Below are 13,681 nucleotides of genomic sequence, written 5' to 3' on the forward strand. Positions count from 1 at the left end.
CATCTCTCACCTGGAGTAGGACAGTGGCCTTCTAACTGGTTTCCCTGTCCCTGTTTTTGCCTCCATAGAGCCTTTTCACAGAGCAGCCAGAGTGATTCTTTTAGAAGTTAAGTGAGATTACCATACTTAAAACCCTCTGTTGATTTCCATCTTACTCAAGAATAAAAAGCGAAGTTCTTAAAATGCCTAACAGGGCCCCATATTTTCTCATCTGCCCCCAACCCTGTCCCACCATTACTTCTCTGAACCTATTTATTTCTCTCCCTACCGCTCATTGTGTTCTAGCCACTGTGGCTTCCTCTCCGTCTCTTGAATATGCCAGCCACTCCTCTAACCATGGCCATTGCATTAATTGCTCCCTCTGCCTGGAGCACTCTTTTCCCGGATAATCTACATGATCTAATCCCTCACCTCCTTCAGTCGCTCTCCACTAGAGTGTAAGCTGCATGAGAACAGGGTTTTCTTTGTTTTTTCTTTTTTCACTGTTACTATCCCAGTGCCCAGAATAATGCCTACCACATAGGGGGCACTTTTATTTGCTGGAAGGAGGAAGGAAAGCAAAGAAGTAAGGAAGAATCAAGAGGAGGGAGGCAGGGAGCTAAATTAAAACTCATGGATATGAAGATTTGGCCATAGAAACTGTAGCCTCTAGTCCTGCCCAGATCATTAAACTCGACACCTGAGAAGGGCCTTAAACTTGACATCTTTTCTGGTAGTTTCCTGTTGATGTCTTTCTGATCTCTACAGTTATGTTTTCATTTCTTTTCTCTTGCCTGGGAAAATGCCTTTGCTGTAGTTCTAATTGACTCCCACCTGGCACAGAAGGAGTGTGACAAATGACATATAATATATTGCCTTAACTTTCTGTTGCTCTTTGTAGAAGTGAGATTGTTTCTCTTTGAAAGCCCTCTTGAGCCCCTGTCACCACAGTGGGTGATGTTTGCCTGAGAGCTCCCCAGAGTCTGTTGCTTACTTGGGAGGCCATTCAGACCACCCTTTACCTGAGGCTACCTTTCCTCCTCTGTTGGCCCTTTATGTTCCTCTTCTTAGTTTTTCTTTTGGATTGCATGTTGCTTCAAATAAAATCGCTAACAACATATGGCCTGTTATGATTCTCTTTTCCCAAACTCTGCCATTTTGTATATTTGTGACACACTGCAGATTTTGTGAAGATTGCTTCATAATATTTGTTTACCATCTGCTGCACTCTATTTGGTATCTTGCTAGGATTTTTTCCTCCATTTTAAGTGACATTAACAAAATCCAGCCAGTACATAGACTTTCTGGTTCTACTTTTGCTTCCCTAATGTGCTGGAAAATCATATTACTATGCTCCAGGCAACTAGAGAAGCCTGGAATTCTCATTGTGAACCAGTGTATCAGATCTGTTTCCCCCACCCTCCCTTTCCTTGGTCATATCCAGTAATGCTTTTTTGGTCAGATGGCAAAGAACCTCCGTGTATAAGACAGAAAAAGTTCAAATTATTTTTCTACTTCTTTCTACTTAGTACCACTACTTTTTAGTGTTCTTTACCAACATATTTGTACCTTTGAAACTCTTTGTCCCATGTTAGTTTTTATGAGTTATAGTTCCAGCTACTATAATTTTTATAGCTAATCCAGTTTGATACACAAATATCCAAAGTCTTTGCTAGATGGGCTATGTCCAACTTTTTGTTTAGAAAAGTGGTATAGATTACTGTCATACTAAATTGCTTAGTATGTATTTCTACTTTCTTACCCTTCACTAATTTCTCATACCTATCAATTCACTGTCTTTAGAGAGAAGTGTATTTTCACTTTAAATGTTAAGCTGAATGGTTTGCTCTTGGACAAACCATCTAGGGGTCAGAGATAGCTCAAATTCTGCCTTTTGGCCAGAACTGCACCAGTCTTCTCATGGGTGTGGTTACTTTTCCAACTCAGTCTCCTCTTGGATAAGAATGAATCTTCATTCTTCAACTAAGCACAAATATTAAAGAATGAAGCAGATAGTCCCCCAAAGAACAGTTTGTAAAGAAAACCAATACCTACATAAAACTAAGTCTTCTATTGATCCCTAAGAACTATTAATCACTGCATCATGTAAGTCTGATTTTATCCCCAGGTTTTATTAGAATGCCTCTTTCAACTTATCTGAAATCTTTCTCTTGGAGTCAGATCCCTTATGGGATTGCTCTAACACTTTACCACCAGGTTGGCATCAAAAGCTTTTGGCCTCAGTTTTCTGTCTACTTAAAGCAAGTGCCCTTGTAGTGTTTCATAGCTGGTTTTTATAGAACTGCCTTATAAGAAATTATTTTGGTGGCTAACTTCCCTCACAGTTTTTTTCCCCCTCTGAAATGATCCCTCAAGAGATTTTGTGGAAATCTTGAATTCTGAAATATTTTAAGTAGCCTTAAAAGGTTCAAACCCTGGCTTTGAGAACTTAAAGAACTCACTCGTCCTTTTTTTTTTTTTTGTTCTTGATTTAGAGAGATTATGATGCAAATGATCTTTCTGGAATCTATGCCCTCTTTAGAAATTATAAGGTTTTTCACCTATTTTAATAAACGATAAGCGCCTCCCCATCCCATGCGAACAATACCTTATTGTCTTATGTGTATGGAAATTGGAATATAAGCAGTACCTCTGCAACCATTATCTCTATAGCTAGCTGAGTGCAAAAGTGAGATTTATTAAAAACTACCTCATTCAGACTGGAAACTGGTGGTTTTTTGTTTGTTTGTTTTGTTTTGTTTTGGCCAAGTTCAGGACCTCGTCAAGGACAAATCATTTTAATCTATATTTAAACAGAATTTGACCTTGTTTTAAAGCAAAAGTCTAAAATGCTTTTCATGTGTGGTAATATGCAATATCATATCCTTTTATACTCTGTTTTGTCCTATCTCCTGTATTTTTAAGAAAACTTTAGACTTAGCCTTGAAAATGTTAGTTTTTGAAATGTATATGGAAACCGTTTTCTTCTCTTCCTACAGCTACAATGGCATTTCTCCCCCAATTTGGCCCTAGAGAATCTGTACCCAAAACGAAAGAAAGAAAGAAAACGTGCTAGATTCCTCTATAATTCTTTACATGTGAAACATCCCTCAGAATTGTGCCTTCTTTGTTGCTCAAAGCGGCCAGTGTGAGCCTTTTACGCTGAAAATGCAACTCTTGGTAACGTGATACCAATAGTGACTCTCAGCAGCTTCTAGCTATGTAGACAGTGTGACTTGATTCTGAATCACATCGAATTGGGGAACTCTGTGGGAGTGAACCAGGATCCAGACAATGCTTTGGAAAGAAAACCTGGATGAGAGCCTTTGGCTTGGTCACTCTGAAGGCCTGGCCCAAGTGTTGTTTTCCATCATGCTGTCACATTGCTGTTGGCTACCAAGGAGAAAAAGAAAGTAATGTGTTGCTTGGAAATAGGCTAATTGGGAGAGAGCACAAACTCCCTCCTAGGGTCCCTACAGCCTGGTCACCAATCAAGGAGGTATCTTTAGAACTGCAGCTGTGCCCAAGGAAGGATCTGCTGACTTACGGTGGGGGAAGAACCCTGTGTCGAACTGAACTCTCCCTGTCCGTTCAATATGTTCCCAGAGCGTGTTGTGCAGACTTATTCTCTTCATGATGGGAGATTTGTCTGGTTCTTTAGGCTTGGGATCAGAGTGTTCACCACATCTGATCAAATCAGCAATCATATGCCCAATAGTGGACAAAAAAAAATAATACCAATTGTTAATGGGTGTACCAGAGCTGAGGCCTCCTTCCAAGAGCCTGCCCTTCCGCGTTGTCCACTTGGGAGGCTCTGTACATTACTCAAAACATTTTTGGCATTTTTCTTTCAACTGCATTTAGAGTCTAACACATAGGCTGTTCTCACTGTTGACAAATCTTTATCTTTAGAAGGATGAAGTTGTTAGCTAAATATTTAGAAATAGCCAGAAGTCATTCTGAGTCCTGTCTGGCAGATGGTGTGGGTGGGTGATCAGACCGACAGTTCCATTTTGGGTTAAAAATGATACCTGATATTTTCATGCGGTTTATCTTCAGGTTCTGAAAGCTATTTTGAAGGGATATTTCAAAATGCTACTTTGGATAAGAGAAGTATCATTGAAATAAGTACATTGTTTCTAGCTGTGGCCTCTTTGATGATACTTATTTAAAACTTAAATCCTTTAAATACTTACTTAAATACTTTAAATGCTTATTTAAAACTTAAGACTGTTAGATTATTTCAAAATAGCATGAATCATCATTTGAAGCTTGTATGGTCAGAGGGTACCCAGAGCAAGTGAAACTGTTCAGAAGGAGAAAGAGAGAGTGTTGCTAAGTAGAATGTGATAAAGGGGGACCTGTGTTAGAGCTGCTTGGCAAGTTAATCTTGCACCAGGCCCCAGGTTCTTCTGTAAAAAGGGAATAATAATAATGATTATGATGTCCACATTGTAGGATTGTTGTGAGGTTTTTAAGGAGGAATTGCATATGAAGCAAAGCTCATGGTATCTTGTGTATAGTAGTGTTCATTAAATGTTAGCCATATTTATCATGGCCACTGTGACATGATAGATTGCCTGGGAGACAGGAAGAATGGAGAGAGAGAGGGTTAGGGGGCTGTTTCGGAGCTCAAAAAAGTACTGATAGTAGAATAAGACTAGCCTCTCTTTGGGTTTTAAAGTTCTTCAAACCAAAAGTGTTTTGCCATATTCCAGTTATATTTACTTTAACCTAGATATATGTTGTGAATGACTTTGCAATATTTTAATTTTCAGCTGTCCCTAAAAGAAAAATCTGGTTCTATATTGAGATCCCGATTGTATTCCAAACAAAACAAAACAACAAACAAATAATCCCAACATCCTCCAGAAATATGGTGTTGAGGGTTTGGATATCAAGTTGTAAAAAACCAGTTGTATTATGGTCCCACCCAGCATGGTTTTTGTACACTTAAAAAAATGTTAATCTTATCACTTGCATTATGTTGTTTTTTAAACAGATGAAGATGAAGATGGTGATCGAATTACAGTGAGAAGTGATGAAGAAATGAAGGCAATGCTGTCATATGTAAGTATATTACAAACGAGGACTGTTTTTAAAAGTGTTAATGTAAATGAGGATGCTGTTTCCTGGGCACAGCGAAGATATGTAAGTGAGTCACAGTTGCCATATATTTTTCTATATAATAGATAATAAGGTTTTCAAAGACATCCTTACGTGAAAGTTAAGGGCATTCTTTTCAAAAGACACTTACTGATCATATCATGAACATTAAGAATAATGCATCTTAATGACTTTTGCATTAGGTATGGTGCAGACTAAATGGACTATCAATTTCCTGTATTTTTTATGCAGTACTTAAAGTAACGGCTCATTAAAAATGAACCCCTGGGCTCTAAAAAATTTTTCAAAATCTACTTTCAACTGGAGATCTCTTTCACCCTTCCAGACTATAGTTATAATGTAGCTGCAGGCTTAATATGGATATACAATTTAAAGATGTACTCTCAGTTATTTTATGCACTACCCATCCTCCTACCTCCATCCAAAAATGAGTTACTTATTGAATCAGAGTGATTTGAATATATTCTGAAATGATTTTTCTTTTGTGTTTCAAGTTTCAGTGAAAATTTTGTTAACATTTATCTGGTACTAAAGTAGATAAACAAGAGAAAAGGGTACATTTCTAAAACTTCTGTACTAAGCTTGAAAAATTCAACTATGATGAAGAGACATAGTTTACCTGATTTGAGCTTTCCTCTCAAGTTTTATTTTACCTGAGTTTGTAATCTGTTTACAAAACCTTTTCCAGTGGTCTGGTAGAAGGAGCTTTGGAGTGAAAGTCAGGAGACCACAGCTCACTCTGGTTTCCTGGCCTTAGGCAAATCACTTAACCTTTCTGTGTTGTAGTTGCCTCATCTGTCAATTGTGGATAATAATACTTGTCCTTTATACTGCACTGGGTCATTGTAATGATCAAATGGGATAATGGATGTGAAAGCCCTTTGAAAACTTAAAAGTTCTATACAAATGCAAAGTAGTATTGTGGTGGAAATGGTGGAATCAAGGCCCTTGCTTTTCATTGAGACTCTAATCTTAGTCAACTGTTAGGTTGCAGGTTTTTGATAGACTTCAACTTCAACCAGGATATTGTTTCATTGTAATGAAAACTGTAAACTTTGTGTATGAGTTTCCACCAATAGTTTTAATTTAGATTAGGAGGAAAGAGAACAAAAAGGATGGGATGATTAATAGAGCATTGCATTCCAGCCAGCATAGAGTAGGAAAAGTCAATTCCCCATTGACTTCCCATTAACTTACGTGGGAGTCTTTGTGTACTGAGAATTTAGAGCTGGGCTCATCAGTACCTTGAAAGGCAGAGTAGGATTGTCTGCTGCAAAGGTCTAGCACTAGCACTGCTAGATTGGCTAACTCTCCTGAGAATGTGACATGCTTATTTTTAGAAAACATATACATACATACATGCACACATGGAGATGGGTTCTAATTTTCTCACATATGTCCATTGCAGAGAACTGACATCAGTATGTTTTCATTATGTATTCAACATAACTACACACAAAAGATATGTACTATTGGTATGATCTTACAAATTGTGCTTTTTGAAAATGTGACTAGATATGATCATAGTGATAATAACAATCATTTCCATATTTAAGTGCCTGCTATATAAAAACTGCTTGAGGTATTTCATTTTTTTGAGTTTTAATAATCACTCTGTGAGATGGATATTACCATCCCTTTTTTTTTTTTTTTTTTTTTTGAGACAGAGTCTCACTGTGTTGCCCTGGCTAGAGTGAGTGCCGTGGCGTCATCCTAGCTCACAGCAACCTCAAACTCCTGGGCTCAAGCCATCCTTCTGCCTCAGCCTCCCGAGTAGCTGGGACTACAGGCATGCGCCACCATGCCCGGCTAATTTCTTCTATATATTTTTAGTTGTCTGATTAATTTCTTTCTATTTTTAGTAGAGACGGGGTCTCGCTCTTGCTCAGGCTGGTTTCGAACTCCTGAGCTCAAAAATCCACCCGCCTCGGCCTCCCAGAGAGCTAGGATTACAGGCGTGAGCCACCGCGCCGGGTCCTACCATCCCTATTTTTTAGATGAGGAAGCTGTGGTTAAGAGACATGCTCAGGGTTTAACTAGTGTGAATGTGAATATGGAATTTTCCTATGCCAAAGCCAATGCTCGTTTACTCCTTGCAGATTCATACTGGGATCTTTGTATGTCATCTGCATTATTAAATTCTGAATGATTTGTGTTTTTATAATACCTTAGTTGTGATTTCTATACCATATGTTCCTTACAACTTATGCTTATCTTCTCAAATGCAATGTTTAATTATTTTTGTGTTGTAAGAAAATATTAGTCATGATTACATAACCTTACATTATATGCCCTGAACTTAAAATTCCCAAGATTTCTTGGGAGCCCCTTTTTAGTCTGAATGGAAGTCATCTAGCTCATTGATCCCCAAATGTTTGCATTTGATGAACTAATCAGTTTTTCATTTTTAGGTTGGGGGACAGACATAGGCACGGTAACTTTTAATTTTACCAAATAGAAACATTCGTAAAATAAGTAAACTAGTGAAAAGTATCTATTATCATTATTTAATTAACAAAGAAAAATAGCTGGAGTCATTTTAAGGGTAAAACAGTGGGCAAGACATAGTCTCAAAAGTAAAGATGACCATTTCTTTCACTACATTATTATTGTTTTTTCTTATTTTGCTGTGGATGGATGAAAACTTTTTATGCATTGGCACTGGTCCATGGATTGTAGTCTGGCTGATCAGCTTCAGGTTTTCTAATTAATTCACCCAATAAATATTTATAGTTGGAAACTGAGTCCCCCCCACCCCCCAATTTTCACGTACAGAAAGGTAGAGCTCCATCTTTCTGACACTGAGTGTTTCAGTAAAATATTTTGAAATGAAAATATGTCTGGGAGAGTTAACACATTTTAAATAATTTAAAACTTAAATGGGTCTCCTTTTCCTCTTATCTTTTGCTATAGCCCCTACCATCGCATACCCTTTGTTTGTGTAGAGTCAAACTCTCAAGTAAACATTTAAAAGGTAAAGAGTAGGGGAATATCTTTTGCAAAAAGCACAAATAAGATTGATTGGCTATCATTTTGATCTGTCTTGGTTCTTATGTTGAAATTCCTTTGGGTTGCAGTTTTTCTGTGAAGAGAATCGTTTGGACCTAATCTCACAATAGATTTTGGTTATTAGTCCTCATGATTACCAGCCTGTTATTAAAAATTTGTATTGGTATTTATTTTTTAGGTTTAATTTGGCCCTGAAGTTTAATTACAGGATTTGGTGTAATGGCATAGGGAAGATTCTGATAGATGAGCACATTTTTGTTTTTAAAAAAAATAAAAAACAAACCCAGCTTAGTTTTTCATATGAAATTCAATCCATGGTCACTTTAGTATTTCTTTAAAAGCTATATGGGGGAAAGCAAAAATAGAGACACTTTTACCATTAGTTCTTTAATCATTCTTTTCTATTGATTACAAAGGTTAAGTGAATAAACAACCTATATCTCTGAATAAGAATAAAAACAAATTTGCAACCTCTGAGTTGAAACTTGGAGAATTACTTTTCTTCTCCTTCGAATGCAAGCATTTTCTGGCTTTGGGCCAATACAAGTGTAAGTTTTTATCAGTAATTTAAATAGATTTTTGTATTAGACCTGAAAATGTTGCCTTTTTAATTGAAAACTTATCAATTATTTAAATTGCTAGCAGCCTGAAGCTGTTAATTTTATGAGTGCCATAATAATGGCATACAGTGGTTTTTTGTTACATATGACGCATGGAATATCGTATTGTGGTAAGGATTTGTCGTGACAATAGGTTGTTGTGTGCTGTTAAATAATAACCAGCATATTAAAACAAAGTCTGTTGTCACATTAGTACCATTTTATGTAAGTTAGTTAGAAGTTCTATTCTTTCCTTCATTAGAAATATTTTTAAGAGATAATGAGAAGAAAACAAAGCTACAATAAATTGTCTTTTAAGAAAATGTAAAGTACTTTGGTCTCCAAGGAGATATTTAATGTATTGAAAGAATTCAGCAGCCAAGTGTTATTACAGAACCATTGTGATAGCTCTCTGCGTTTTGTTATGAGTTTGTGTTAATCAACAATCTGTTTTTATAGCATAGTTTCTTATAAGTTATGTTGTTAGAATATTCTACTTCTGGGATCATGGCTTTTCCTCTGACACTATTGTATCTTTTTAATTCCTCCATAAAGTATTTTTTTAATTAGAATGTGAAATGCTTTATTAGGAAAAAAAATACACACAACCTACATATTCTGAAAACTAAATACCTGATCATTACTAATTATTTAAAGGACCCTGTTAAATATTCCTTTAATGTAGTTTAAATTTGTTGTTCTTATTTTCTCCTCTCATTTTCTAGAAGGATTGAAAATAGTATGATGCTTTTCTCCTCCTATCTTTTTGTATTTGTCGTCTGGTAGTGCTATTGAGGTCCAGTACTAGAAAGGGATTATTTTATTGTTAACCTCTGATTTTGGGTGACTTTTCATTAGGAAACTCAGCTGTATAATTTTGTTTCTGCTAAATCCTGTGTCTAGTAAAGGATTTACTACATCTGGTTCTCTTGATATTGAGAGGCTTGTATGAGTGGAGCACAGTATAAGCAAAAATAATTTTCATCATTTTGACTATTCTCTCTTTTTTTTTTTCAGACAGAACCTTGTTCTGTCACCCCCGGTAGACTGCAGTGGCTCATCATAGCTCATTGCAAGCTCAAACTCCTGGGCTCAAGTGATCATTCTGCCTCAGCCTCCTGAGTATCTGGGACTACAGGAATGTGCCACAACACCCAGCTAATTTTTCTATTTTTAGTAGAGATGGTGTCTACCTCTTGCTCAGGCTGGTCTCGAACTCCTGAGCTCAAGCAGTCCTCTCACCTTGGCCTCCCAGAGTGCTAGGATTACAGACATGAACCACAGTGCCCAGCCCTCCTGGTTGTTTTAAATAAGGTTTATATTTCAGTATCTATTGAAGTCTTGCTGAGGAAGCTTTACAAATACTACTTTTTTCCTGATTGTAAAAAATAATGCTTTTTGACATTCTGAGTTTGATCAGGAATGTAAAAAATACTCTGTGGGCATCTTAATTTTTGAAGATTTTGCCCTTACCTACAAGACTATGTTTTACCACAAAATTTGTTGCCTATTTAGGAGTTGAATGTTTAGCAGCCTCGGGGCCTTTGCTGTTAGGAAATTTTCTTTAAAGAGCAAAAAGGTTGGAAGTTCATTTTCCACATGGTACTTTCAAATATGCCTCATGTTAAATAGGTCCTACTGTTTTTTTTTTTTTCTTTTTCTTTCTTTCTTTCTTTTTTTTTGAGATAGTTTCCCTCTCTTTCCTGGGCTAGAGTGCAGTGGCATCATCGTAGCTCACTGTAGCCTCAAACTCCTGGGCTCAAGCAACCCTCTTGACTCAGCCTCCCAAATAGCTGGGACTACAGGTGTGCACCACCATGCTTGGCTAATTTTTTTTTTTTTTTTTTGTAAAGACAGGGTCTCGCTATATTGCCCAGGCTGGTCTCAAACTCCTGGCCTCAAGTGATCCTCCCAGCTCAGCCTCCCCAAGTGCTGTGATTACAGGCATGAGCCACCACGCCTGCCCACAGATCCTACTTTGAACTTACTTTGCAGGTGACAAAATCAGCTCAGCCTTCAGTGAGTGGTTAGTCCCCGTATTCATTGCAGTTTATCCAAACAACTGATAATACCGTGTATTTTTCAGGCAAGCTGGAGAAATGATAAAAAGAGTAAGAAAGGGAAACTGAAGGAAATAAATTATTTTAGAAATTAGTTTATTTACTCAAATAATTACATGCTGCAAGCTGTAAGTAAAGTTTTTGTTTTGTTTTCTCATCCTAGTTAAAGAATAAAACTTTTCTTTTTTCAGAAGCAGATTATTTTACCTGTCTTCACTGTGTTGTCTGAGACATTTAGATGCCCTTGAAATAGTGATAAAAATGTAGTACCCCCTTATTTAGCCCCTGTTGTGATACATCTTGGCTTATATTTGGTATCAAGGAGCAGAAGCATACTCAAATTTGTGTCACAACAGGGCTTTCTTATGCAGTTCTTAGAAGCAAAGGAAAAGATGAGCATGAGCAGGCCTCAGCCTTGGTGGCATGAGAGCACTCTGGGGACCGCTGGAACAGGAGCTTTGGACCACCAACATTGTGTCACTAATGTGGCTCTGCTCCTAGTTCAGCTTCATCTCTGTGGAAGGCTCACGTAGCCTATTTGTAACAGAATATTCCATTTGGCTTACTGTTTGCATGACTGGATGGTCCCGTTTTATTTAAGTGGCAAGTTTCTTATTAAACTCCTACTTTAGAGAGAGAGCAGAGTTGCTTCAGCCTAGAAATCAGGTGAAAGGTTAGTGCAGAGTCTATTAAAAGGATTTGTTCTGTAAAATTTGGATTCAGTCATAAGGCTACTCTGAAGGATCCAGAAGGCCATGTGTGGCCCCAAGGCCGCAGGGTCCCTACACCTGGTATAGACACTCTCCTAAACTAACCATGGTGATGACTCCGAAAGCTTCTGCTGAGATGATCCTACAAGTTTTGGACCTATCATTGAATAGAAATTTAAACTCCTTCTGCCAACACACATTACCTTAAACTTAGTCAAGTTGAATTTCATCTGCTATTGGCTGCCTAGACTTCTATTAAGACCATCTGGAGCTCCCTAAAGTCCTTTATGGTTTTATGCAAATGGTGTTACCATTAAACTTAGCCAACTTGCTGTCATTTTCACTTCCAAATCATTAATAAATACATCTAACCAATAACATTAGCCTATGAACAGGCCCCAGAGTTGTTCCCTGTTGACCTTTATACTGGAAGACTTTTCGCTGTGATTTTCTTTCTTATCATCTAATCAATCCATGACCATATGTACACCCTCTTGGTCAAGTCGTTTAAGGAAGAGCTTGTGCACATTGTCATCTCCTCATGGCAGGGACAGTGAGTTATTAGGGAGTCAGGGGACCTGAAGCCAGGTAAGTAAATGTGGCTATTAATTTGGTATTCAAAATAGATTGACTTCGTATGTTATTTTTCACTAGTGGGGCAGTTGTGTGCTTTGTGAGAGGTCAGTGTCACAGAGGAAAAGCCTCTTAATGTAAAGTGTAAGAAATAATTGAAAGAAGGTATAACTGATGACACATCTGAGTAGTGTTGTAATTGAATTTGTAGCCATTTGACAGAATTAAGATTGTTGGGTTCTTCACTGGGAAAACTAATAAATTAACTATGGACTGCAACTAGTTGGTTGGTTTATTGATTATTGCTGTAATTACTGACTGAGCTACATATAATGGGGTATGCTTGCAGTATTGACAAAACAGGAATTTGAAAATTTTATTGTTAGTAGGAAAAAACCAGCATAAGTATTCCTTATAAGTGAAATACTGTACCAATTATGTTGTCTGCTAGAAGGAATACTAAAGGGAGATTTAGGAAACTGTCCTGTTATAAATGTATGGAGGAATAATAAGTAGGCCTGATATTTCCTTTGTATGGGAGACTTGCTGCTGAGTAAGTTTGAAGATATGACCAATGACTGTATTACCATGTCTGTATTAGTTCCTGTCTGTCTCCTTATAAACATTTGTGGAATACCTATTATGTGCTAGGTACTACATGGCAGTGATTTCTTAGGTTTTTGGAGGCATGACCTTTTTGAAAATCTGAGGAAAGTTGTTTATTCTTTTCCTAGAAAATTTACATAATACAACATTTCACATATTTCAGGGGCTTCAAGGATCTCTTAAAGGCCATATAGATCCCAGGTTATTACCTCTCTGCCATAAGAGATAATAAAATATATAAGACATGGTCCCTGCCCTTCATGAGCTTCCGGAAGAGAAATAATGTTCCCCATAATACCCTTTAGTATTTATAGTACTGTTATAATTGAGGGAAACGGAGGGGATATTGACTCAACCTCAGTAAAACAGTTTGTTAAATTCTACCTCTGTACTTGGTCCATATATTTCAGTGATCTTGTTTAGTGGTTTTTATGTCACCCTATCATTATGAACATTTTTCTTGCTTAGAGGTGGGAGATTCATAGCACCATGCCTTATTTCAAGATTTTTAAAAGTACTTGTAAGGTTTCCCATATACCTGCTCCTTTACTTTTGATCTTCTTAACACCTCTATAAGGTGAGCAAGGCAGATATTTTTTCCATTATTACAGCAGAGGATACTGAGGCACAAACAATTGCATGCCTTTATTGAGGTCACACAGCTAGTAAATAGAGATCTGAGACCTGAGATCACTCACTCACTGATTTGCTCCTTTATTCATACAGCCAATTTTTCATGGAGCACATGTTTATTGGATAGCAGTTCTCCGGCCAAACACTATATGCTAGGTGATGAGGGTGCAGTGAGCATATAGCTCCCTCAAGGAGCTCATGGTCTTGTCAGAGAGATTAACAAAAAAGGAAACGGGTCAGTGTAGGAGGACAAGAAAACTCATAATTACCAGGCAGAGTGAAAAACGCTATGGTATGCTTAAGCCTTAGGTGCTCTCTGAGCACAAAGGTGCACCTAATCTAGTTTTGGGAACCTAGAAGGTTTTCTAAAGATGGTGGTGTACAG

At 37.4% G+C, this 13,681-nt stretch overlaps 1 protein-coding gene across 1 annotated transcript in view; it reads left to right on the forward strand.

Moving 5' to 3' along the window:
- The window catches only part of MAP2K5 (mitogen-activated protein kinase kinase 5), a 267,464-nt gene that overhangs the window by 13,973 nt on the left and 239,810 nt on the right, over positions 1-13,681 (forward strand). Inside the window, exon 3 of the mRNA XM_012658123.1 lies at positions 4,982-5,049. Within this exon, the coding sequence (XP_012513577.1) occupies positions 4,982-5,049 (68 nt within the window). The remainder of the gene's footprint in view (positions 1-4,981; positions 5,050-13,681) is intronic.

The sequence above is a fragment of the Propithecus coquereli genome, unplaced genomic scaffold (assembly GCF_000956105.1).
Source record: "Propithecus coquereli isolate 6110/MARCELLA unplaced genomic scaffold, Pcoq_1.0 Scaffold573, whole genome shotgun sequence".
NCBI classification, from domain to species: Eukaryota; Metazoa; Chordata; class Mammalia; order Primates; family Indriidae; genus Propithecus; species Propithecus coquereli.